This window comes from Nerophis ophidion, linkage group LG02, assembly GCF_033978795.1.
Source record: "Nerophis ophidion isolate RoL-2023_Sa linkage group LG02, RoL_Noph_v1.0, whole genome shotgun sequence".
In the NCBI taxonomy this organism is placed as follows: domain Eukaryota; kingdom Metazoa; phylum Chordata; class Actinopteri; order Syngnathiformes; family Syngnathidae; genus Nerophis; species Nerophis ophidion.
The window spans coordinates 76,336,350-76,361,268 of NC_084612.1; the positions used below are offsets into that span (position 1 = coordinate 76,336,350).

The following is a 24,919-nucleotide window of genomic DNA, read 5'->3' on the forward strand; positions in this document are numbered from 1 at the left end:
GCCAAGGTTGAACAAATTAACCTTTTAATAGGGACCCAAACAAGTTTTGCATTGAATATTGAACAAGCAAGACTTATATAACTTCATAGTGACATGCAAAATCCAGTTTCAAATAATACTAATAATTTAAAAATAGCAACGGCATATCAAATCAAATTTAAATAGAAATTGAATGCTTCTTTTATATTTGCAGCCTTCTCAGGTAAATATCAAAATAAACTTTTCCCACAGGCTAATAATACATTTTTATATTGTAGCGTCCAGGAAGAGTTAGTGCTGCAAGGGGTTCTGTGTATTTGTTGTGTTGTGTGTATGTTGTGTTACAGTGCGGATGTTCTCCCGAAATTTGCTTGTCATTCTCGTTTAGTGTTGGTTCACAGTGTGGCGCATATTTGTAACAGTCTTAAAGTTGTTTATACAGCCACCCTCAGTGTGACCTGTATGGCTGTTGACCAAGCTTGCATTGCATTAGCGTGTGTGTGTGTAAAAGCCACATATATCATGTGACTAGGCCGGCATGCTGTTGCTACGTAGGAAAAGCGGACGTGACGAAAGGTTTTAGAGGACCCTTGAGGCAGTGCCTCTAAGGCACGCCCCCAATATTGTTGTCCAGGTTGGAATTGGGAGAAATTTGGGAGAATGGTTGCCCCCTGTGATTTTCGTGCGGGGCACTGAAATTTGGGAGTCTCCTTGGAAAATGGGGGGAGTAGCAAGTATGAGTATTAGCGGTGAATGTGGTGTTACAGCGACACCACCGCTGTATAATACGGGCGGGCCAGCTCTAATGTTAATTTGATATTGCCTCAAGGGCCAAATGAAAATACACAGCGGGCCAAATCTAGCCCGTGGGCCAGAGTTTGACACCCATGCGGTACAGGCAAGGCTTTTTTATCAGCACCAAAAGTTGCGAACTTTATCATCGATGTTCTCTACTAAATCCTTTCAGCAAAACTATTGCAATATCGCAAAATGATCAAGTATGACACATAGAATGGACCTGCAATCCCTGTTTAAATAAGAAAATCTCCTTTCAGTAGGCCTTTAAAGCAGACTACTTATAGCTGGAACAAAATGTCTGCTACAATCCCTGACGTCACGCGCACGTGTCATCATACCGCGACGTTTTCAACATGATACTTTGTGTGAAATTTAAAATTGTAATTTAGTAAACTAAAAAGGCCGTATTGGTATGTGTTGCAATGTTAATATTTCATCATTGATATATAAACTATCAGACTGCCTGGTCGGTAGTAGTGGCTTTCAGTAGGCCTTTAACCCCCAATACAAACCCTTGATGCAGAGTGCCAAGCAGGCAGGTAATGTCTCCCATATTTATAGTCCCATATTTATAGTCTTTGGTATGACTCGACCGGGGTTTGAACAATTATCTCTAAATCACCTTAGGTGGAGGTTTCACCTTTTATTTGAATTCGCAATTCAAACATGGCATTCTCTGCGGACGCCTCTGCCGGGGTCCTGAGAGTAGACTTTGCCGCGGTGCATTGTGGGTCCTTCCTTTCCATCCCCGGTCCTCTACAGCCAACATGGGTACGTAACAAACTTATGCTTTTATTCACGAATATTCATCACCGCCACGCTGGTTCGTCCTCACAATATGGCGTGTAGTGAACTTGGGAACTGTTGCGGATGTTTGTGTGTGGGAAGAATGAGGTGTGTGAAGTAGAAAAGGAACAATATATTAGTGTAGCGTCGCAGCAACGTGGAGCCGCCATGACGCGGCACAGCGGCGTGCTAACTCAGCTAGCCTGATATTACCTTTTAAATTATTATTTATAACTCAGCTAGCCTGTATATTTCTTTATTACCTTTTTACAAAATATATATATATAATGTCAAAAAGTTAGGTGTCCGCTCAATTTAATATAATGTCGTATTGTCATTTTGCGTGCACAAACTTCGGCTTGTAGCTTGAGTTTTTTGTGCCGGTGGTGTAGGACGCTGATTAAACAGCAGTTGTAATTAAGTTAAGTTAAAGTACCAATGATTGTCACACACACACACACTAGGTGTGGTGAAATGTGTCCTCTGCATTTGATCCATCCCCTTGTTCACTCCCTGGGAAGTGAGGGGAGCAGTGAGCAGCAGCGGTGCCGCGCCCGGGAGTCATTTATGGTGATTTAACCCCCAATTCCAACCCCTTGATGCTGAGTGCCAAGCAGGGAGGCAATGGGTCCCATTTTTATAGTCTTTGGTATGACTCGGCCGGGATTTGAACTCACAACCTACCTATCTCAGGGTGGATTCCCTAACCACTAGGCCAGTGAGTAGGTTGCCTAGTGGTGCAAGCAGCAATGGACGGGACTGACTTTTGCTGGTGTTTCCTGCCTTTACCCATTCAACATATCTTTACCTGCACATTACCTACCTTCCTGCATCCTGGGGTCACACTGGTTGTAACTCCCTCCACATAGCACTGACACAATGGCTTTCTTTGACTGATTTATTGAAGGCTTCCTTTCCCTTCAATTCACAGTGAAAACTGTTAATAAAATAAAGCACGTTACAAACGTAAAAATAACATGCACAGCATGTGGCTCAAACATTTTACCGAAGTAAAATACAAACAGAAATGACAAATACCTCGTTGGCCTGCATGCTTCCTTTAGGAGGAAATTGTGATCTTCTGGCTGTCATAGCCCAAACGCTGAAAGTCCTTGTGACACTTTTTAGTCCTTGTTACGATCAGTCGCTCTCTTTATCCCTTCTCATTGCATCAAACAGATGTTCACTCATACCCGGAAGTAGCTTCCTTATATCCGTTCACAGACCAATCGAGACACTTCAAAACAAACACATCCCCACAAACCCAACAAAAAGGCATGAAATTACATTTTTAACCATAGTAACTTAAAGCCTTCTTATGAACTTTTATACATTTTGATTTAAATTCCCTTTTATGAACTTAACTTATTCTGTTTTTAGATAAATAAAACAAATTATAATAATTACTAGTAGCAACAGTTACACTGGTGCTTCTTTCTGTTACCCATAATGTTTGTAAAAAGGTGACAGGTTTTTACAAAACCTTTGTTTTGAAGGGGTAATTGCCAACTTCCTGTTGATTTTTGCTGAAGGATGTCAACGATTTATATGTAGGTCTAAGTGAGACCTACATAGTTTGTTTCATGTCTCGCCGATATTCCTACTGGAATTTACAACCAGTTTTGTCTGTGTTTTATTCCTAGGGTGCGCTAGAGTGCGATTTTGAGTTTTGGGGTTTGGTTTTTTTATTCGATCGTAATTTTCGCCAGTCCTGATGTGTGTGTCCAGTTTGGTGAGTTTTGAAACAGATATAGAAACAGATAAATAGAAATAGATAAATATCCCCCAAAAATGGGTATTTCTGTCTGTCATTCCGTCGTACATTTTTTTTTCCTTTTACGTAAAGTTTTTTGTAGAGAATGATGGAAAAAAAGCCCTTAATTGAACTGTTTAAAAGAGGAAAAAACAGGGGGAAAAGGACAATTAAAATTTGAAACATAGTTTATCTTCAATTTCGACTATTTAAAATTCGAAAAAAATAAAAGAAAAAATAGCTTATTCGAATCTTTTTGAAAACATTTTAAAAGTAATTTATGGAACATCATTGGTAATTTTTCCTGATTAAGATTACTTTTAGAATTTTGATGACATGTTTTAGATTCAATCTGCACTTTGTTAGAATATGTTACAAATTGGACCAAGCTATATTTCTATCAAAGACAAATAATTTCTTCTCGATTTTCCAGAACAAAAAATTAAAAGAAATTCAAAGGACTTTGAAATAAGATTTACATTTGATTGGGCGGTATAGCTCAGTTGGTAGAGCGGCCGTGCCAGCAACTTGAGGGTTGCAGGTTCAATCCCCGCTTCCGCCATTCTAGTCACTGCCGTTGTGTCCTTGGGCAAGACACTTTACCCACCTGCTCCCAGTGCCACCCACACTGGTTTAAATGTAACTTAGATATTGGGTTTCACTATGTAAAGCGCTTTGAGTCACTAGAGAAATATAATTCACTTCACTTCTACAGATTTTCTAGATTTGCCAGAATTTTTTTGAATGTTAATCATAATACGTTTGAAGAAATATTTCTCAAATATTCTTTGTCGAAAAAACACAAGCTAAAATGAAGAATTTAATTAAAATGAATTTATTATTTACAATAAAAAAATACATTTACTTGAACAATGATTTAAATTTTCAGCTAAGAAGAGGAAGGAATTTAAAAGGTATATGTGTTTAAAAATCCTAAAATCATTTTTAAGGTTGTATTTTTTCTCTAAAATTGTCTTTCTGAAAGTTATAAGAAGCTAAGTAAAACATTTTATGAATTTATTTAAACAAGTGAAGAACAACTCTTTAAAATATTTTCAAATTCTATTTGAGTTTTGTCTCTCTTAGAATTAAAAATGTCGAGCAAAGCGAGACTAGCTTGCTAGTAAATAAATACAATTTAAAAAAATAGAGGCAGCTCACTGGTAAGTGCTGCTATTTGAGCTGTTTTTAGAACAGGCCAGCGGGTGACTCATCTGGGCCTTACGGGCGACCTGGTGCCCGCGGGCACCGTGTTAGTGACCCCTGGTCTATGTTGTACTTCCTCTACATTTAAACTTTTTGTTTGGGCCGTTTTTGATTTTATTTCTACCGTTGTGCGTAATGTATCCTAATGGCTTTATTTATTTCACAGAAAAGAGCTCATTTGTATCATGTTTACAGTAGGATATAGAGACCACACCCATCCACTCTTCAGTAGGTCAGGATTGGAGATGTCCGATAAGGGCCTTTTGCCGATATTGTCCAACTCTTAATTACCGATTCCGATATCAACCGATATATACAGTCGTGGAATTAAAACATTATTATTATAGCCTCTTGCGGTTATGTATCACACTAAATAAAACCCCAATGTGGATTAATCGTGCTGCCCTATGTGTCAAAATAGAAGAGTAAAAAAAAAATGTAGGTGAAATGTTTGTGCATGACCATTTAATATCAAAGGGAAAAAAAACACTGGATTCTTAACAATCCTCAATTGTACCTTTTTGTGTCCCTCCAGGAAAGTGTCGTGGTCTGCGCACAGCCAGGAAGCTCCGCAATCACCGCCGTGAGCAGAAATGGCACGATAAACAGTACAAGAAGGCCCATCTGGGCACTGCCCTCAAGGCCAATCCCTTCGGGGGAGCTTCTCACGCCAAAGGCATCGTCCTGGAAAAAGTGTAAGTGCTGGCAGAGTGAATTGTACGTGGCGGAGCCTTTCACCAAATATCAGGCATGTGAAATGTCTAAAAACGGGGAGAGCCGTGTTTTTCAACATTAATTTCTGTGTCAAAATATCACTTCAGCATTTTTTGGATGAAATATTGTAGTGTGTTTTGACGGGAGTCCATGCATTGTCAAGATAAAGACCTAATTGTTTAATAACGTCCAGGCCTGGTTTTGTCATCAACAATCAAGCAGAGTCTTTACATTGTGGCTTCTCCATCCATCCATTTCCTACCACTTGTTCCGTTTGGGGTCGCCAGAGCCTATCTCAGCTGCATTTGGGTGGACGGCGGGTGACACCCTGGACAAGTCGCCACCTCATCGCAGGGCCAACACAGATAGACAACATTCACACACTAGGGACCATTTAGTGTTGCCAATCAACCTATCCCCAGGTGCATGTCTTTGGAGGTGGGAGGGGCCTATCCCCAGGTGCATGTCTTTGGAGGTGGGAGGAAACCAGAGTCTCAGTGGAACAAAACTGTAAATTGTCCGGCAAAATCCCATCCAAGTGGAACTCTGAAGTTTGTGGGTGAATTATGTAAACCAACTACAATACCCAAAAAAATGGATCTAAACACAAATGTGTTTAATGCTCGCCCCAGCCGCAGGTACTCGCTGTTTTTCTTGCCTAAATGAGGCACTGAATTTCTGGACAAGCTGCTGAAACAAGCTCGCTGGTTGGCATCATCTAGCTGGCTCTTTGATCACTCTGATGTGGCTCAGTTGCATACTTGCCGATCCCCTTATTTTGCCGGGAGGTTTCTGGATTTCAATGCCTCTCCCTAAAATCTCCCAAGGATAATGTTCACAGATTTCCATCCGGACCACAATGTTGAGGGCGTGCCTTGATGACATGCTGTGATTACAATAACAACGCTCTCTAGAACATGCCGTCGCGTGCACCTTCACACCATGTTAACTGAGGGCCGGCCGGTCACGTGTGCGGCTGCCGTTGTTACGCTCAAGTGACTGCAAGGCATACTTGCTCAACAGCCATACAGGTCACACTGAGGGTTGTGATATAAACAACTTTAACACTCTTAATATGCGCCACGCTGTGAACTCACACCAAACTAGAATGACAAACACAATTCGGGAGAACTTCCGCACTGTAACTCAACAGAATAAATACCCAGAATCCCATGCATCCCTAGGTATTCCGGGCTACATTATTTAACATTAATTATGAGTGATGATAATGTGAGTAAATGACCTACTATAAGGCTTGTGGGACATGTAAGTGTTGTTAGATGAGAATACATCTAAAGGTAAAATATAGTGTACAAATGCACCTAATGGCAGGAAATGTAGTCTTGATGTTCAACTCTACTTCAGGGTTGGCATGGCAGCACTTTGTGTTGATAGAAATGTTCCTCTTTTTCTCAAAATGTGCTGACATCCCTGAAAGATGCAGATGAGTTTCAGTAGTTGACTGACCATGGTCTTCCTGTGCAGAGGTGTGGAGGCCAAGCAGCCCAACTCTGCTATCAGAAAATGCGTGAGGGTTCAACTCATCAAGAACGGGAAGAAGATCACCGCCTTCGTCCCCAACGACGGCTGCCTCAACTACATCGAGGTGAGACACGCCGTCCCTTTTGAACAAATTGAACGCTTCCGTATGGAGCTAAGAATCCTTCATCTGCAGGAGAACGACGAGGTTCTGGTGGCAGGTTTTGGCCGTAAAGGTCATGCCGTGGGTGACATTCCCGGAGTTCGCTTCAAGGTGGTGAAGGTGGCCAACGTGTCCCTGCTGGCGCTCTACAAAGGCAAGAAGGAGAGACCCAGGTCATAAACTGTCGAGGTTAAAATAAAACATTTTCAGTGAACTTCCGACTGTTTTGATTTTTTTTTTGCTCTCAAGCGCTTATTCTTAGTTTTGTTGTCCACAAAGTGTACTAACGTAACTGTCAAACTACAAAGATGTCTCGTGGGTGTTTTGTTACTAAACTTCTAGGAAATATCAGAAATGCTATAAAGAAGTGATTATAATTTGATTACATTATCTTTTGTGTACAGAATGAGATTGAAGTCTGATAGCAACATCATTCACAAATAGACCCACAGGGACCCAAGTTACCCAGACGGACCCAAGTTATGAGCAGACTTGATTCAACTTTCAAGAAATGTCACAAATGTAATTAGGAAAAACTTGTTAGTTTGAGGGTTGATTTGGATTCACGATTTAGAAAAATGGTATTCTTTACAGAGAGAGAGGACCTGGTGGAGGTCTGTGCTGGTCCAGTGTGTTTGGACCCACAGTCATGGTTACCCTCAGGGCCACATGTGATACTCTTTACTTGGGAAATGTTCTTTTAGTCGATACTTTCAGTATTTGATGACGTTTCCACTATCATCTACATTCCTGACCACTTGTGTGTTGTCTAAAATACATTTGGTACATATTCTGCATAGGAAACTGTTTTTGATTATTATTGTTTTACAGAGCGATTGATGACTTGCTTTGAAATTGGAAGTCAAGATGAGGAGCAGACATTCAAGTCTTTAATTTTTTGGTAACCCAAAATGCTTGGAACATCAGATAATGCCATCCATCCATTTTCTACCGCTTGTCCCTATTGGTGCAGCGGGGGGTTGCTGGAGCCTATCTCAAATACATCCGGTTCGAAGGCGGGGTACACCGTGGACAAGTTGCCACCTCATCGCAGCATCAGATAGTGTAAGTGTGTAAAACATTGGCAATTATTACAACATTTTTCTATAAAAATTGAAAGAACGAGTACTTTTAGCCAGAAAGTGTTTTAATTTCCAGGCTTTCGCAGGCCACTTAAAATTAAGTGGAGGGTCTTGTTAAAATTACATGAACTACATCGCATGTCCCATTAAATGTGATGGGCCACTTTTAAAAATGATGTAAAAGACCAATGGCCACTTTAGAATTACGTGACTGGTGAATTTAAAGTGATGTGGCGGTCCACCATAAAATTATACAATGGACATACTTGCCAACCTTGAGACCTCCGATTTCGGGCGGTGTGGGTGTGGCGCGTGGTTAAGAGGGGAGGAGTATATTTACAGCTACAATTCACCAAGTCAAGTATTTCATATATATATATATATATACAAGAAATACATGACTTTCAGTGAATTCTAGCTATACATATATTTTTATTATATATATATATTAAAATACTTCAATTTCAGTGTTCATTTATTTACATATATACCCACACATAACACTCATCTACTCATTGTTGAGTTAAGGGTTGAATTGTCCATCTTTGTTCTATTCTCTGTCACTATTTTTCTAACAATATGCATTTACAGTAGATGGCAGTATTGTCCTGTTTAAGAGTGTCACAACATTGCTGTTTACGGCAGACGAACTGCTTTACGGTTGATGAAAACGAGACCGCTGTTGTGTGTTGTTACCGCGCTGGGAGGACGTTAATGAAACTGCTTAACATGGACCATAGAAAATGTTGTGTCTTGCCACGTTAAATGTTGCTTAAAGGTCAAACAAAAATCTAATTGTCCAATAAGACATAATGCACAGCCAGTTCATTCATCCCAGATACTGAATCATTTTAGTACAAAACACATTTTTAGGCCCAATATCCCTGGTCTGCTCCTGGTTTATTGTGTTTATTTGTGTTACAGATTGAGACTGGACGTGTGTTTGCGATTGCTCATAAACAAACGGAAAAGGGCAAGAAATATGAAATTGTAAATATGTGACATATTGTAATGAAATGATTACTAAAGCAAATTTTAAACAGCAACAAAGTCCCTTCCCACAACTCTAAATCTCAGGAATGCAGATGTCATAAGTGCATTATATTTTGACGTCACCCCACTAAAAGAAGCATTGTAACATTTTTAACGGTGTGACGGGGAGTTGACCTGTCAGCAATGTGACTTGTCACTGCTTTCCTTTCTAAATATAGTAAGAGCTGCGGGACGTCAACTGCAGCAAAGTGCTGCAGCTCAAGTGGTAGGAGTCCACTTTTGTGTTGCTGTAAACAATAATAATAATAATTACAACTATTTCCATCTGCAAGGACAGCAGCAGACGGCAAGGAGCAAGTGAAAGGTAAAGAAGTGCTTCTATTTCCTGTTTGTGTGGAGGTTCATTTGTGCTTTTCTCGACTGAAAGTATGTAACTGAATTGTTTTACATCATCATGCTGACAATTGAAAAATACTTAAGTGCTTTAAAATTTAGTGTATAAAATCTCAATACAAAAAAATCCAGGGTATAAAAATTCAGTGTAAGACGAAATCAGTGGATAAAAATTAATTCCCAAAAATTTCTACTTTTTTTTTTTTTTTTTAGCGTATAAAAATCAATTGTATGTGTAAACATAACTGTGTATAATCCACGGTATAAAAATTCAGTGAAAAACAAAATCAGCGGATACAAATTCAGTAAAAAATTATTCAGCGTAAAATCTCAGTACAAAAAAAATTATGGGTATAAAAAGTCAGTGTACAAATCAGTGTATAAAAATTCAGTACAAAAAAATTCTGCGTGATTCTTTTCTTTAGTATGTACAAATTGTACGTGTATAATCCAAGGTATAAAAATTCATTGTAAAACAAAATCAGTGGATACAAATTCAGTGTATAAAAATTCAGTACAAAAAAATTGTGAGTAAAAATTATTTTAGCGTATAAAAATAATTGTACATGTAAAAAAATCAGTGTATAAAATCTGTGCAAAAAAAAAATCCAGGGTATACAAATTCAGTGCAAAAAATCAGTATATAAAAAGTCAGTACAAAAAAATTCTGCATTAAAGAATTTTTTAGCGTATAAAAAGTCATTGTACGTGTAAAAAAATCAGTGTATTGAATCGCAGTACAAAAAAAATTCAGTGTAAAACAAAATCGGTGAATAAAAATTCAGTGTAATAAAATCAATATATATTCAGTACAAAAAAATATGCATACATTTTTTTTTTGCATATAAAAATTCATTGTACGTGTAAAAAAAATGAGTGTACAAAAAAAATACACAGTATAAAAATTCAGTGTCGAAAAAAAAAATCTGTATGTTAGATATTATTGAATATGTTTAAAATGTACAGTAAGATGACTATTTCAGTGTTAATATTTGATTGGGCCCCGGGCCCCTCTGTAGTGGAAATGTCGGGCCCCGAGGTCTAAAAGGCCAAGAAACCCTAAGTATCAAATAAATACTGTATTAAATATTTCTTATACATACAAAGTCTTCAAGGCAGAAATTGTACTAGAAAGTATTCAGTAACAAAAGTGTCTGCATCGTTCAACTTACTGCGTTGTGACTTTAATGAATTATTGTGGCCACTAGGTGTCACCAAAAAAGCCAATTACCATTCCATTTCAATTTAAAGACAGCCTTCAGACAGTTGTTAAGAAATAGGTTAGTGTTTTTGTTTGAGGAATTTCACTTGATCGAACGTTCCCCACTACAAAATAAAAGAGGTATGTAACATGATCGGTGTTCATACTGTATGGGATCGATATCAGTATCAGTTAATATTCAAGGGTCCGTTGTCGTTAAAAAAAAGTTGTATCAGGACGCCCCCTGTGCGATAGTGCTGACACCGCATGATATGCTGTCAAATGCTGCTGATCAGGCGATCAATAACAGGCCAATTTGATCCCGATGTGTTAGCATGGAGTTTAAGGCCTTGGTGATGGTGGAGGATGAAGAGGAGGATGAAGATGTGCAGTATGTGATCCAGCAGAGTCTGCAGGACATCAACCCACACACGCAGGACGCCTTCAGCAACACCAGGTGATGGGAGGTCAGACACTGGCCTTAAATATCTGCATATTTATTCTTCCACAATATATATATATACATACAGTATGTATCTATAATAATGTGTCTCTTCCAGTGCTCAGTGTGCAGACAGTGTGGCTATTTTTGCTGCTATAAGGCAAGGTGAGTTGACTTGATTTATCATCATAATAATATCAATAATGATAATGTACTTTGTTTGTTTGCGTCTGTCATGGCTCGTGTGACCAAGCAGGCCGAGAGAAGCTGGTGGAAGATCTGTGTGGTAGGAAGAAGAACTCTTTTCAACAGACGGACGGCAGAGGATGGACGCCTCTCCATGAAGCATCGACACAGAGCAACCTAACCATCCTGGAGCTCACTTATGGAGGTCGGTGTCAGAACCAGCCAGTATCAGACACAATCAGTATCAGAGACAATCAGTGCCAGACCCCACCAGTATCAGGCACCATCAATATAATACATTATCAGTATCAGAACCATCACTATCCGAACCATCAGTATCAAAACTATCCGTATTTGACACCATTAGTATCAGAACCATCAGTATCAGACACCATTAGTATTAGAACAATCAGTATCAGACACAATCTGTATCAGACAACATTAGTATCAGACTGAGACACCATTAGTATCAGAACCAGTCAGTATCAGAACCAATCAGCATCAGACACCATTAAGTATCAGACACCATCGGTATCAGAACCATAAGTATCAGACACCATTAGTATTAGAACCATCAGTATCAGACACAATCTGTATCAGACTGAGACACCATTAGTATCAGAACCAGTCAGTATCAGACACCATCAGTATCAGAACCAATCAGCATCAGACACCATCGGTATCAGAACCATAAGTATCAGTCACCATTAGTATCAGAACCATCAGACACCATTAGTATCAGAACCAGTCAGTATCAGACACCATCAGTATCAGAACCAATCAGCATCAGACACCATCGGTATCAGAACCATAAGTATCAGTCACCATTAGTATCAGAACCATCAGTATCAGACACAATCAGTATCAGACACAATCAGTGCCAGACCCCACCAGTATCAGGCACCATCAATATAATACATTATCAGTATCAGAACCATCACTATCCGAACCATCAGTATCAAAACTATCCGTATTAGACACCATTAGTATCAGAACCATCAGTATCAGACACAATAAGTATCAGACACCATTAGTATTAGAACAATCTGTATCAGACAACATTAGTATCAGACTGAGACACCATTAGTATCAGAACCAGTCAGTATCAGTATCAGAACCAATCAGCATCAGACACCATTAAGTATCAGACACCATCGGTATCAGAACCATAAGTATCAGACACTATTAGTATTAGAACCATCAGTATCAGACACAATCTGTATCAGACTGAGACACCATTAGTATCAGAACCAGTCAGTATCAGACACCATCAGTATCAGAACCAATCAGCATCAGACACCATTAAGTATCAGACACCATCGGTATCAGAACCATAAGTTTCAGTCACCATTAGTATCAGAACCATCAGTATCAGACACCATTAGTATCAGAACCAGTCAGTATCAGACACCATCAGTATCAGAACCAATCAGCATCAGACACCATCGGTATCAGAACCATAAGTATCAGTCACCATTAGTATCAGAACCATCAGTATCAGACACAATCAGTATCAGACAACATTAGTATCAGACTGAGACACCATTAGTATCGGAACCAGTCAGTATCAGAACTAATCAGAATCAGAACCATCAGTATCAGACTGAGGCACCATTTGTATCAGAACCAGTCAGTATCAGACTGAGACACTATTAGTATCAGAACCAGTCAGTATCAGACACCATCAGTATCAGACAACATTAGTATCAGACTGAGACACCATTTGTATCAGAAGCAGTCAGTATCAGAAACCATCAGTATCAGAATATCGGTATCAGTATCAGAATATCGGTATCAGAACCATCAGTTACCGACATTATCAGCATCAGACACAATCCATATCTGAATCATCAGTATCAGACACTATCTGTATTAAACACACTCAGTAACAACCATTGGTATCAGACACCATCAGTATCAGAACATCGGTATCAGAACCATCAGTTACCGACATTATCAGTATCAGACACAATCCGTATCTGAATCATCAGTATCAGACACTATCTGTATTAAACACACTAACAGAACCATTGGTATCAGACACCATCGGTATCAGAACATCGGCATCAGAAACATCAGTATCAGACATTATTAGCATCAGACACAATCTGTATCTGAACCATCAGTATCAGACACAACCTGTATTAAACACACTCAGTAACAGTACCATTGGTATCAGACACCATCAGTATCAGACACCACCTCCTTGTCCAGTTTCAGGTGAGGAGTCGGTGGAGCGTCAGACCCGGTCTGGGGACACGGCCCTCTTACTGGCGGTGGAAGGAGGACTGCTGGACAATGTCTCCTTCTTACTGGACCGCGGGGCTCGGCCCGACTCGCAGAACCAGAACCAGGACTCCCCGCTGATTTTAGGTATGCGATGTTGGCCACTAGTGCGGCAACCAATATTATTGTACATTAGGGAAAGAATTCATACGGCCCCATTCCTGGGCGGATCTCGCGTGAGAGGAAGAAGAAGGGTGGATCATTTGCTGAAAATGATGGAAAGCGGCACTCTACATAAGAACTGACACTCTGGTCAAAGTTGGAGTTGCCACAAAACATATTTTAAGATATTCAACACTCTAGCAGCTAGAGTGGACGGTTGCACCCGCCCGATTTGTCACGTTTCATGTGTCAGGTAAACCTTGAAAAGAGGGCTTCAATGAATCCTCTTCCTACTGTATCATCCTCTCTGAGTGTTGGTCGACATGTAAAACACTTCTGCTGCCCGACATAACTTCTCCTTTTCTTCTGTTTATTTACATTTAGGTTTGTTTAGAAGTACTACTCTGTATTAAATGGAAAACACATCAAGGTGAAGCTGAAGGGGGACTTAGAGTGATACAATTATGCTATCCGTATCAGACACCATCAATATCAGACACAGTCAGTCTCAGGACACAATTAGTATCAGATACAATCACTATCAAAACAATCGGTATTAGACACAATCTGTATCACAACCATCAGTATCAGACACAACCGGTATCAGACACAATCAGTATCAAAACAATTGGTATTAGACATAATCTGTATCAGAACCATCAGAATGAGACACAATCAGTATCAAACAAAAACATTATCAGACAAAATCAGGATCAGAACCATTAGTATCAGATACAATCAGTTTCAGATACTATCAGTATGAGGCTCCATCAGTATCAGAACCATCAGTATTAGACACATTCAATTTCAGACACAATGAGTATCAGAAACATCTGTAACAGACACACCGATATCAGAACCATCAGTATCAACAGTATCAACCCAATCAGTATCAGAACCATCAGTATCAGACACAATCAGTATCAGAACCATCAGTATCAGACAAAATCAGTATCCGATCCAGAAACATCTGTATCAGACACATCTGTATCAGTACCAACAGTATCAACACAATCAGCATCAGAACCATCAGTATCAGATACCATCAGTATTAGACACATTCAATATCAGACACAATTAGTATCAGACACATCTGTATTAGAACCATCAGTATCAGTACCAACAGTATCAACCTAATCAGTATCAGAACCATCAGTATCAGACACCATAAAGTATCAGACACAATTAGTATCAGAACCGTCAGTATTGGACACAATATCAGACACCATTTGTATCAGAACCACCAGTATTAGACATGATCAGTACCAGACACAATCAGTATCAGAACCATCAGTATTAGACACGATCAGTATCAGACAGTCAGAGTGATGAAAGGTTGAATGACTTGTGAGTTCATCCTGGTGGTGTGCACCGTGCAGAACCATCAGTATCAGACAGTCAGAGTGATGAAAGTGTGAATGACTTGTGAGTTCATCCTGGTGGTGTGCACTGTGCAGAACCATCAGTATCAGACAGTTAAAGTGATGATGAAAGGGTGAATGACTTGTGAGTTCATCCTGGTGGTGTGCACTGTGCAGAACCATCAGTATCAGACAGTCAGAGTGATGAAAGGGTGAATGACTTGGGAGCTCATCCTGGTGGTGTGCACCGTGCAGAACCATCAGTATCAGACAGTCAGAGTGATGAAAGGGTGAATGACTTGTGAGTTCATCCTGGTGGTGTGCACTGTGCAGAACCATCAGTATCAGACAGTTAAAGTGATGATGAAAGGGTGAATGACTTGTGAGTTCATCCTGGTGGTGTGCACTGTGCAGAACCATCAGTATCAGACAGTCAGAGTGATGAAAGGGTGAATGACTTGGGAGCTCATCCTGGTGGTGTGCACCATGCAGAACCATCAGTATCAGACAGTCAGAGTGATGAAAGGGTGAATGACTTGGGAGCTCATCCTGGTGGTGTGCACCGTGCAGAACCATCAGTATCAGACAGTCAGAGTGATGAAAGGGTGAATGACTTGTGAGTTCATCCTGGTGGTGTGCACTGTGCAGAACCATCAGTATCAGACAGTTAAAGTGATGATGAAAGGGTGAATGACTTGTGAGTTCATCCTGGTGGTGTGCACCGTGCAGAACCATCAGTATCAGACAGTAAAAGTGATGAAAGGGTGAATGACTTGTGAGTACATGCTGGTGGTGTGCACTGTGCAGAAACATCAGTATCAGACAGTTAAAGTGATGATGAAAGGGTGAATGACTTGTGAGATCATCCTGGTGGTGTGCACTGTGCAGAACCATCAGTATCAGACAGTTAAAGTGATGATGAAAGGGTGAATGACTTGTGAGTTCATCCTGGTGGTGTGCACTGTGCAGCGATCCGGTCCGGGCGTGCAGACCTGGTGAAGTTGCTGCTCCAGAGGGGAGCCTCCGTCAACCAGGAGGGTCTCCACGGCCGGCGCCCGCTCCACGAGGCCTCTCGGCTGGGCAGAGCCGAGCTGGTGGCCCTGCTGTTGGAGGCCCAGGCTCTGCTGGACGCCCGCAGCCGCTTTGGCCTCACACCGCTGGCCCTGGCTGCCCAGGAGGCTCACCTGGAGGCGGCCCAGGTCCTGCTGAGGAAAGGTGAGGACAGACGTCACCTCCAAGGCATCATCGTGACATGTTTGCTGTCACCTTTCAGCCCTTTAAATGCCCTATTATCCTCATATTTATGACTTTTATCTCATTGTTATACATTTTTTATATCATCATTTGGCCTTTTTATCTTATAATTATAACTAATCTCTTAATTGACTTATCTCATAATTCAGACTTTTTACCTCATAATTATGACTTTTTATCGCATTACGACTTTATATTTCATAATCATGACTTTTTACCTCATAATGACTTTGTCTCATTACTACAAGTTTTTATCTCATAATTGACTTATTACCTCATAATTATGACTTTTTACCTCATAATTACTACTTTTTATCTAATAATTACTACTTTTTTACCTCACAATTATCTCAGTTACAACTTTTTACCTCATAATTACGACTTAGTACGTCATAATTATGACTTGCTCTAATAATTATGACTTTTTTATTTCGTAATTATGACTTTTTTTAATCTCATAATTATGACTTTTTACCTCATAACCTTTTATCTCATAATTCAGATTTTGTATCTCGTAATTTGGACTTTTTAGCTCATAATTTTGACTTAGTCATACTTTTGATTTTTTTGTCTCATAATTATGACTTCTTTCCCATACTTCTAACTTTTTAATTTCCTGATAGAATTTTAGTCTCATAGTTATAATTTACTATTGTTTTTTTGTGTGTGGTGAAAACGGGCTCCCATAAAATTCTGAGATAAAAAGTAGAAATGATTCATTTATGACTTTTTATCTCAGTGTGCATGCATAATGAGGTAGTTTTGATCCGAGAACAGATGGTAGAATTGACTTGATGTTACTTCCTGTAGGGAAACATGGTAAAAGACCTTTGACCTCTTTTAATACCGTATTTTCCGGGCTATATTTGAGGATAAATAACTATTTTTACATATTTTAGCCTTACGGGACTATAAGGCGCAGACATACACCGGTACAAAAGATTTTATAAATGTTTCTTTACATGTCGCCCGTGACATTTGTGGTGGTCACACGCTCCATTTGTGGTGGTCACACGCTCCATTTGTGGTGGTCACACGCTCCATTTGTGGTGGTCACACGTTACATTTGTGGTGGTCACACGTTACATTTGTGGTGGTCACACGCTCCATTTGTGGTGGTCACACGCTCCATTTGTGGTGGTCACACGCTACTTTTGTGGTGGTCACACGTTACATTTGTGGTGGTCACACGCTACATTTGTGGTGGTCACACGTTACATTTGCGGTGGTCACACGCTACTTTTGTGGTGGTCACACGTGACATTCGTGGTGGTCAAACGCTACATTCGTGGTGGTCACACGCTACATTCGTGGTGGTCACACGCTACATTCGTGGTGGTCACACGCTACATTCGTGGTGGTCACACGCTACATTCGTGGTGGTCACACGCTACATTCGTGGTGGTCACACGCTACATTCGTGGTGGTCACACGCTACATTCGTGGTGGTCACACGCTACATTCGTGGTGGTCACACGCTACATTCGTGGTGGTCACACGTTACATTCGTGGTGGTCACACGTTACATTCGTGGTGGTCACACGCTACATTCGTGGTGGTCACACGCTACATTCGTGGTGGTCACACGTTACATTCGTGGTGGTCACACGTTACATTTGTGGTGGTCACACGTTACATTTGTGGTGGTCACACGTTACATTTGTGGTGGTCACACGCTACATTTGTGGTGGTCACACGCTACATTTGTGGTGGTCACCTGTTACATTTGTGGTGGTCACACGCTACATTTGTGGTGGTCACCTGTTACATTTGTGGTGGTCACACGCTACATGTGTGTGTGCTGTTGGCCAGGAGCAGACGTGACGTGTCGGGCGCAGAACGAGGCCTCCATCTTGTACGAGGCGTGTGCGAGCGGAGACGCCGCCATCGTGGAGCTGCTGCTGGAATACGGCGCCGACCCCAACGTGGCGAAACAGAGCGGGCACCTGCCCATCCACCGGGCCGCTCACAGGGGACACCTGCAGTAAATGAGAAGTCGAGTAAGAAGCACATGGTTACCTTCATTTTATTCATTGCTGTGTGTGTGTCTGCAGAGTTCTGAAGATGCTCATCCCAGTAACGTCTATGGATGACATCAGCAACAGCGGAATGAGTCCACTACACTGTGCAGCAGCTGGAGAACACACGCACTGCATCAAGGTGTGTGTGTGTGTGTGTGCGTGCGTGCCTAATAAACATAAGTGGGTCTTCCAGCTGCTGCTGGACGAGGGCTTCGACCCAAACTACATGCTGCATCCCTGCGTGCGTCGAGGTTACGACGACGAGAGGAAGTCGGCGCTCTTCTTCGCCGTGTCCAACAACGACCTGCCGTCAGTCCGCCTGCTGCTGGAGGCCGGCGCCATGACCAACCAGGACCCCGTCAAATGTCTGCAGGTGCGAGCGACAGGAGGCCGCGTCACTGTGGGGAGGTCCACACCCACACCACACCCACATCCACATCACACCCACCTCCTTGCCTCTCATGAGTGCAGGAACAGCATGTCGGAATCCAGTCTTTGTTCTTCTTCTTGTTAGTCCAAATGGCATCTGTGTGCACACCCATTTCCGCCACTAAAAATAGAAATATATCTCTATCGTTGTGAGATAAAATGCCAGAATTATGAGATAAAAGCCGTAAGTATGAGATAAAAAGTTGACATTATGAGATGCAAAGTTATAAATATGAGATAAGAGAACATTTATTTTTATCTCATAATTTTGACTTTATCTCACACTTATGAATGACTTTTTATTTTTATTTTAAATTCATTATTATGAGATAAAAAATCATAAGTGTGAGATAAAGTCGAAGTTGAGATAAAAATAATTTATCTCATAATTATGAGTTTTTATCTAGTATTTATGACTTTGTATCTCATGCTTACGGCTTTTATCTCATAACTTTTACAAAAAGTTGAAATTCTGAGATAAAAGTCATATTCAAAATAATTTATCTCATAACTATGACTTTTTGCGACTTTCTCATAATTTCAACTTTTTATCTTTTTGTCTAATAATTAAAAACATTTTTTTATCCCATAATCATAACTTTTTATCTCATTATTTCAACTTTCTAGAATTTTGAGGACCAAAATGAATTTATTCTTTTTTGGAAGAAATAAAATGTGGAAAAAGTGAAAAACTGTTTGAATTTGAAAGCTGTATTTTAATTATTATTGGGGAAAAACGCATCTATTTAAAGAACTTTGTTTGGAAGTTTGGAAGGGATCGCTGATGTGTTGCTGCCATCTTGTCAGGTGGCTCTGCGTTCGGGCAACTACGACTTGATGAAAGTTTTGCTGCGATACGGCGCCAACGTCAACTTCTACTCCAGGATCAACACCACGCACTTCCCCTCGGCCCTGCAGTACGCCCTCAACGATGAGGTGAGTGTCTTCTTCACAGCTGCTTTCGGGGGCTGTTTTTGTGACTTTTGTGTGTGTTTGTCAGGTGGTTCTCAGGATGCTGTGTAGCTATGGTTACCACGTGGAGCGCTGCTTCGACTGTCCCTATGGCAACGGATCCCACGTTCCGGAGGAGTACGAGGGCTGGAGTGACACGGTCATCAAAGACACGATGGTACACAAACACACCCCCAGTGCACATGAGACACATGTTGACGTGTGTGTGTGTGTGTGTGTGTCAGCGCAGTTCTGCGAGGTGATCACCGTGTCCTGGCTCAAGCATCTTTCAGGTCACGTGGTCCGGGTCTTGCTGGACTATGTAGATCACGTGACCTTGTGCTGCAAGCTGAAGGCGGCGCTCATGGAGCAGCAGCAATGGAGCGACATTTGCAGGCTGCAAGGTGACACCAGGACACCGTCACCCTAAACACGATTTAGGACTTTAATATTACTTATTAGAGACACACACGCACGCACACACACACACACACGCACACGCACACACATCGATCTTTGTACTCGTGTGCCAGCCTTCCCAATGTGATAGGACAGTGGATGGCACATTCCGAGATCAGAAAGTGGACAAAGTATGTTTAAGTCTTGGTTTCATCAATAATGTTTTTCATCAAGCATTCAGGCCTTTTTAGGGGGGGGGGGGGGGCAAAGACCCCTAAAAAATTGCATAAACCCCCTTAATTATTCAGTGTTTTTTTTGTTTTGACTTTTAGTTCCAACAGATGTGATATGCTTCAACTCTTGGTTCCAACAGATATATGCTTTGACTCTTGGTTCCAACTGATGTGATTTGCTTTGACTCTTGGTTCCAACAGATATATGCTTTGACTCTTGGTTCCAACAGATATTTGATTTGACTCTTGGTTCCAACTGATGTGATTTGCTTCGACTCTTGGTTCCAACAGATATATGCTTTGACTCTTGGTTCCAACAGATATATGCTTTGACTCTTGGTTCCAACAGACGTGATTTGCTTCGACTCTTGGTTCCAACGGATGCGATTTGCTTCGACTCTCGGTTCCAACAGATGTGATATGCTTAGACCCTTCGTTCCAACAGATCTGATTTGCTTTGACTCTTGGTTCCAACAGTGGTCATGTGACCCTTTACAACACAGTGTTTATGCCACGGGCCGGCCCTTGTTACCATGGCAACATGATGAGATCCATCGCTCATAGGGGATTTGTATTCTGTGACAATGTACTCATTAACAAGATTACTAAACCAGTACGGTCAAAACTGAATATGAATATTGTTGTTTGCTCCTCCCACCTCCTTTAGAGAACGCTCGCTGCCTGCAGCACCTGTGTCGTCTGAGGATTCGCCGCTGCCTCGGTCGCCCTCGTCTACGGTCGCCAGTCTTCATGAGCTTCTTGCCGTTGCCAGGGCGACTGAAGGACTACGTTCTTTACCGGGAGTACGACCTTCACGGATGACAGGAGGTGCTGTCCACAAAGTTGGATTTCGTTTTTTTGCCACACAGTAACGGTTTTACTTCAAAGTCATTTATATTCCGTCAGCTCACCTTTTTATGACACCTGGAAAGACTTTTATGTTGATAGAGAACGGGGTCAGTTGTCACAGAGGGCGCTGTCTCTGAAATTGGGATCAGAGCTCACCTATATAGTCGTCTTCGCTGATAAGACAGTTGAGGTGAGACAACTTTTACTTCCGTGTCAAACTGTAAATATTCAGCTCCTCGGTGCTTTTACACTAAACAATTGTTGCTACCTGCAAGAGAAAACTCACTCACAAATGATTTGCAGCACAGTCGGGAGTCAAGACAATATCCGCAAGCAAACAAAAAAAAAATGCAACTTACTCGTGTTGATGCCTCAAAATTAATAACGACAACAGGAGGCCAAAAACTTCTGGAAAGGTTTAATCTCACTGTCACTGTTCTACCAAACAGTGGGGATGGTGTCAGCTGTAGAAAATAAATGGAGACAACAGTGATGAGCACATACACGTGAGGAGGAGGAGGAACAAGAACTAGAATGTCGGAGCGTGTGGTGGAGAACTCACTAGAAATAGTTTCAACTGTGCATGCAACGCTTGCAAAGGTCGTGTGAGGCCAAACAAAGACGACACACTCACCCTGCTGGACGGGGCGTGGACAACAGTACATGTGTGCTCCAAAAATACTGCTAAATATTATTCCCCTGAAATGTCCTATAGATCACTCAATGAGCACATAATCTCTTTTTTTTTTACACTTTGGGAGAGGCATGTAAAATATAAGACATTTACCCACTTACGTACAGGTAAAGGTACAATAAAAAAATAAATTATCACCTCAATAAACCAAAAATAAACTATTCATGTGTGCCCCTCTTTTTTTAATCATAACCGCTCCCGCAGTTCTTGTGGCTGACCAGCAGGGAGCGGCAGAGCGCCTCCACAACCGCCGATGAAGGGAGCACAGTGCAGCTGTCTGATTGGCCCGGACTAATCACGTGGCAGCACGCGTGGTGACGTCACAGGAGGAGGAAGTGCGCCATTTAAATTGACAGTTGAGCGCTCCCTTTCACAATATTGTACGAATGTGTTTAAAACTACGGTGAGGATCGATTTTTCACATCACTTTTTTTTCTGATACGCTCACCTCGACAAAAAAAAAACTTGAGTTTGGTAACGACAAATCCCTTTGAAAGAGGTGCAGGGGAGGGACGCACTATATATTATATTATATTCATTTGTGCACCAAATGCAGCACTTCCGGTGACTCCAGCATGCTCCTGGGTGGTGTCTGAGAGAGAGTAACGTGGCCTTTGCTGGGAATTCACCTCACAACCATCTATTTGTGAATGATGCCACGGCCCAGAGGATGGTTTTGAGCGACTAACTATGGAGACTTCTCCCTGTCCTCCTCCCTGGCGAGGGAGAGAAGAGTCCCCAACTCCGGCCGCCATCTATTGCTTTAAAAGATGTCCATAGGTAACAACAGTGCAGGTTTGGTGACCAAGGGGGAGGGGGGGGGGGCTTTGATTGACAGCACTGACCGCTATGATGGTCACAGTGTGGGTTAGGGGCCAGGGTGTGTGTGTGTGTGTGTGTGTGTGTGTGTTGAGCCTCAAGTCCAAGTCAGAAGTAGTTGAGCTCCACAGTCCCGCCCCATGGATGTTGCTATAGTTACTACTGGAGTGCAGAATGCCCATGTTGCCATGGCGATGCTGTGAGACCCACTTCCATAATCAGAGCCCTCCGCTCTGATTGTTCGCGGTTACTGCGGGTTGTCGGCCCGTAGGTTCTCCAGGATTTGGATGAGGCTCTCAAGCCCGAGCACGTAACCTTGGTCGGGTCCGTCGTGCACCGCCGTGTCACCGCGGAACCCTTTGAACGTGGAGTGGGCGAAGTCGATCATACGAACGTCCACCAGGGGGTGCTGCTTTGGTGAGGGGCCGGGCAGCACGGGGTTCAAACTGGGAGCGGGGCAGGGGGAGTCCTGATGGGGGTGTGGCGATGGGGCGGAGTGGCAGGCCGGCTTTGTGGGCGGGGCCGGCGGGGGAGGACGAGGTGAGGGTGTGGCCATTAGTGCAGGTTCCTGATTGGACGGCTGGCCGGGTTCCTTGTCATGGCTTATGTCTGTGGCACAGGGAGCGTCGGTGGCTGGAGGTACGGGGGGCGCGGGACCAAAGTGAGGCTCTTCCGGACCCCCGGTAGTCTTTTGGCGAGCAACAACCTGCCCACGACTGAAACCTACTGGAGGCTCAGGGTCCTGTGAGTAAACACGGAATAATATCAGCGCCAGAATAGAACATCACATAGGTCCAAATACCACCCCAGAAAACACGTGGCTCTCTGAGTACCACCATAACGACCAACATTGAAATAAAGAAGTGTAGTTTATATTTTTGGCAGTGGGAACATCACACACAGTTTGAACAGTAACACTATGTTTGAATGTAGGGAAATCAAACATGTATTTTAATGAAAGGATTATTTAGGGTACCACTAGATGGAGCCCAAACAATACAGTTTGAAATTCAATGTATTTACTTGGGCAGCATGGTGGAGAGGGGTTAGTGTGTCTGCCTCACAATATGAAGGTCCTGATTAATCCTGGGTTCAATCCCAGGCTCGGAATCTTTCTGTGTGGAGTTTGCATGTCCTCCCCGTGACTGCGTGGGTTCCCTCCAGGTACTCCGGCTTCCTCCCACCTCCAAAGACACGCACCTGGGGATAGGCCCCTCCCACCTCCAAAGACATGCACCTGGGGATAGGCCCCTCCCACCTCCAAAGACATGCACCAGGGGATAGGCCCCTCCCACCTCCAAAGACATGCACCAGGGGATAGGCCCCTCCCACCACCAAAGACATTCACCTGGGATAGGCCCCTCCCACCTCCAAAGACATGCACCTGGGGATAGGCCCCTCCCACCTCCAAAGACATGCACCTGGGGATAGGCCCCTCCCACCTCCAAAGACATGCACCAGGGGATAGGCCCCTCCCACCACCAAAGACATTCACCTGGGATAGGTCCCTCCCACCTCCAAAGACATGCACCTGGGGATAGGCCCCTCCCACCTCCAAAGACATGCACCTGGGGATAGGCCCCTCCCACCTCCAAAGACATGCACCTGGGGATAGGCCCCTCCCACCACCAAAGACATGCACCTGGGATAGGCCCCTCCCACCTCCAAAGACATGCACCTGGGGATAGGCCCCTCCCACCTCCAAAGACATGCACCTGGGGATAAGTTGATTGGCAACACTAAATGGTCCCTAGTGTGTGAATGTTGTCTATCGTGTTTGCCCTGCGATGAGGTGGCAACTTGTCCAGGGTGTATACCGCCTTTAGCCCGATTGTACCTGAGATAGGCACCAGCGCCCCCCGCGACCCCAAAGGCAATAAGCGGCAGAAAATGGATGGATGGATGGCACTGGTTTGCACACAAAGCTGCTGTACAAAAGCACATGTGCAGAGGACTGTGTCTCCTAAATGAGCACAACAGAGAACACAGTCCATGCAAATATAATCATTACGCACTGTGATTTATCAACATCGAAACTGTTCTGCGGCGGCGGTTGTGCGTCTATATTTAGTGCGTCTAGAATGTTTTTGGGGTAAACTGGCACAGTTACGCACAAATTGGTGTGAGAAAGGAGGCTCCTTCCTACACGTGTGAACATATTTAACCTGACTTCAGAGGACTGCTTGTCACAGTGAATATTAGATTAGATAGTACTTTATATAAGAATATGAACAATCGCCTGATAGTACACAATTGCCTAGACGTTTGGGGTTGTAATTGTATAGCACTTTTCTACCTTCCAGGTACTCAAAGCACTTTGACACAATTTCCACATTCACCCATTCA

The 24,919-nt window shown here is 42.4% G+C and overlaps 4 protein-coding genes across 9 annotated transcripts in view; 2 read left to right on the forward strand and 2 right to left on the reverse strand.

Annotated features, from left to right (window-relative positions):
• Window positions 1-1,279: 1,279 nt before the first annotated feature.
• rps23 (ribosomal protein S23) lies at window positions 1,280-7,092 on the forward strand. Its single transcript, XM_061891528.1, has 5 exons — window positions 1,280-1,316; window positions 1,405-1,548; window positions 5,058-5,217; window positions 6,722-6,842; window positions 6,912-7,092. The coding sequence occupies exons 1-5, from the start codon at window positions 1,295-1,297 to the stop codon at window positions 7,056-7,058; spliced, it is 594 nt and encodes a 197-aa protein (XP_061747512.1). The 5' UTR covers window positions 1,280-1,294; the 3' UTR covers window positions 7,059-7,092.
• A 1,383-nt stretch (window positions 7,093-8,475) lies between these two features.
• LOC133545786 (dynein axonemal heavy chain 12-like) lies at window positions 8,476-21,917 on the forward strand. 3 transcript variants are annotated; one of them, XM_061891529.1, is made up of 13 exons: window positions 8,478-9,317; window positions 10,882-11,004; window positions 11,108-11,154; window positions 11,243-11,380; window positions 13,390-13,548; window positions 15,894-16,139; window positions 17,991-18,162; window positions 18,233-18,338; window positions 18,393-18,572; window positions 19,436-19,564; window positions 19,629-19,757; window positions 19,830-19,983; window positions 20,879-21,917. In XM_061891529.1, the coding sequence occupies exons 2-13, from the start codon at window positions 10,883-10,885 to the stop codon at window positions 21,031-21,033; spliced, it is 1,737 nt and encodes a 578-aa protein (XP_061747513.1). In that variant the 5' UTR covers window positions 8,478-9,317; window position 10,882; the 3' UTR covers window positions 21,034-21,917. The 3 variants fall into 3 exon arrangements, with proteins under 3 accessions (XP_061747514.1, XP_061747515.1, XP_061747513.1); XM_061891530.1 differs by lacking the exon at window positions 19,830-19,983 and having other exon boundaries at window positions 8,476-9,317; XM_061891531.1 differs by lacking the exon at window positions 20,879-21,917 and having other exon boundaries at window positions 8,476-9,317; window positions 19,825-19,974.
• On the reverse strand, window positions 13,146-21,322 carry LOC133545860 (histidine-rich glycoprotein-like). Its single transcript, XM_061891551.1, has 4 exons — window positions 21,123-21,322; window positions 20,870-21,042; window positions 17,940-18,157; window positions 13,146-16,129 (listed from the first exon to the last, which is right to left on the reverse strand). Exon 4 carries the CDS (start codon window positions 15,816-15,818, stop codon window positions 14,823-14,825), a length of 996 nt encoding a protein of 331 aa, XP_061747535.1. The 5' UTR covers window positions 15,819-16,129; window positions 17,940-18,157; window positions 20,870-21,042; window positions 21,123-21,322; the 3' UTR covers window positions 13,146-14,822.
• The window catches only part of ip6k1 (inositol hexakisphosphate kinase 1), a 45,038-nt gene continuing 41,582 nt past the window's right edge, over window positions 21,464-24,919 (reverse strand). For all 4 annotated transcript variants that reach the window (XM_061891532.1, XM_061891533.1, XM_061891537.1 and 1 more), the window contains exon 9: window positions 21,464-23,315. In XM_061891532.1, coding sequence (XP_061747516.1) covers window positions 22,821-23,315 — 495 coding nt within the window. In that variant the 3' untranslated portion in view covers window positions 21,464-22,820. The remainder of the gene's footprint in view (window positions 23,316-24,919) is intronic.

What these genes read in the sequence shown, in the direction of transcription:
- rps23 (XM_061891528.1), top strand. Translation starts at nt 1,295, where the DNA reads ATGCAGAGTGCCAAGCAGGCAG. An exon ending in GGCATCGTCCTGGAAAAAGT is followed by an intron (nt 5,218 to 6,721) that starts GTAAGTGCTGGC and finishes CTTCCTGTGCAG; the next exon opens with AGGTGTGGAGGCCAAGCAGC. An exon ending in GCTGCCTCAACTACATCGAG is followed by an intron (nt 6,843 to 6,911) that starts GTGAGACACGCC and finishes CTTCATCTGCAG; the next exon opens with GAGAACGACGAGGTTCTGGT.
- LOC133545786 (XM_061891529.1), top strand. Translation starts at nt 10,883, where the DNA reads ATGGAGTTTAAGGCCTTGGTGATGGTGGAGGATGAAGAGGAGGATGAA. An exon ending in TTTTGCTGCTATAAGGCAAG is followed by an intron (nt 11,155 to 11,242) that starts GTGAGTTGACTT and finishes CGTGTGACCAAG; the next exon opens with CAGGCCGAGAGAAGCTGGTG. An exon ending in GGACTCCCCGCTGATTTTAG is followed by an intron (nt 13,549 to 15,893) that starts GTATGCGATGTT and finishes TGCACTGTGCAG; the next exon opens with CGATCCGGTCCGGGCGTGCA.
- LOC133545860 (XM_061891551.1), bottom strand. Translation starts at nt 15,818, where the DNA reads ATGGTTCTGCACAGTGCACACCACCAGGATGATCTCACAAGTCATTCA.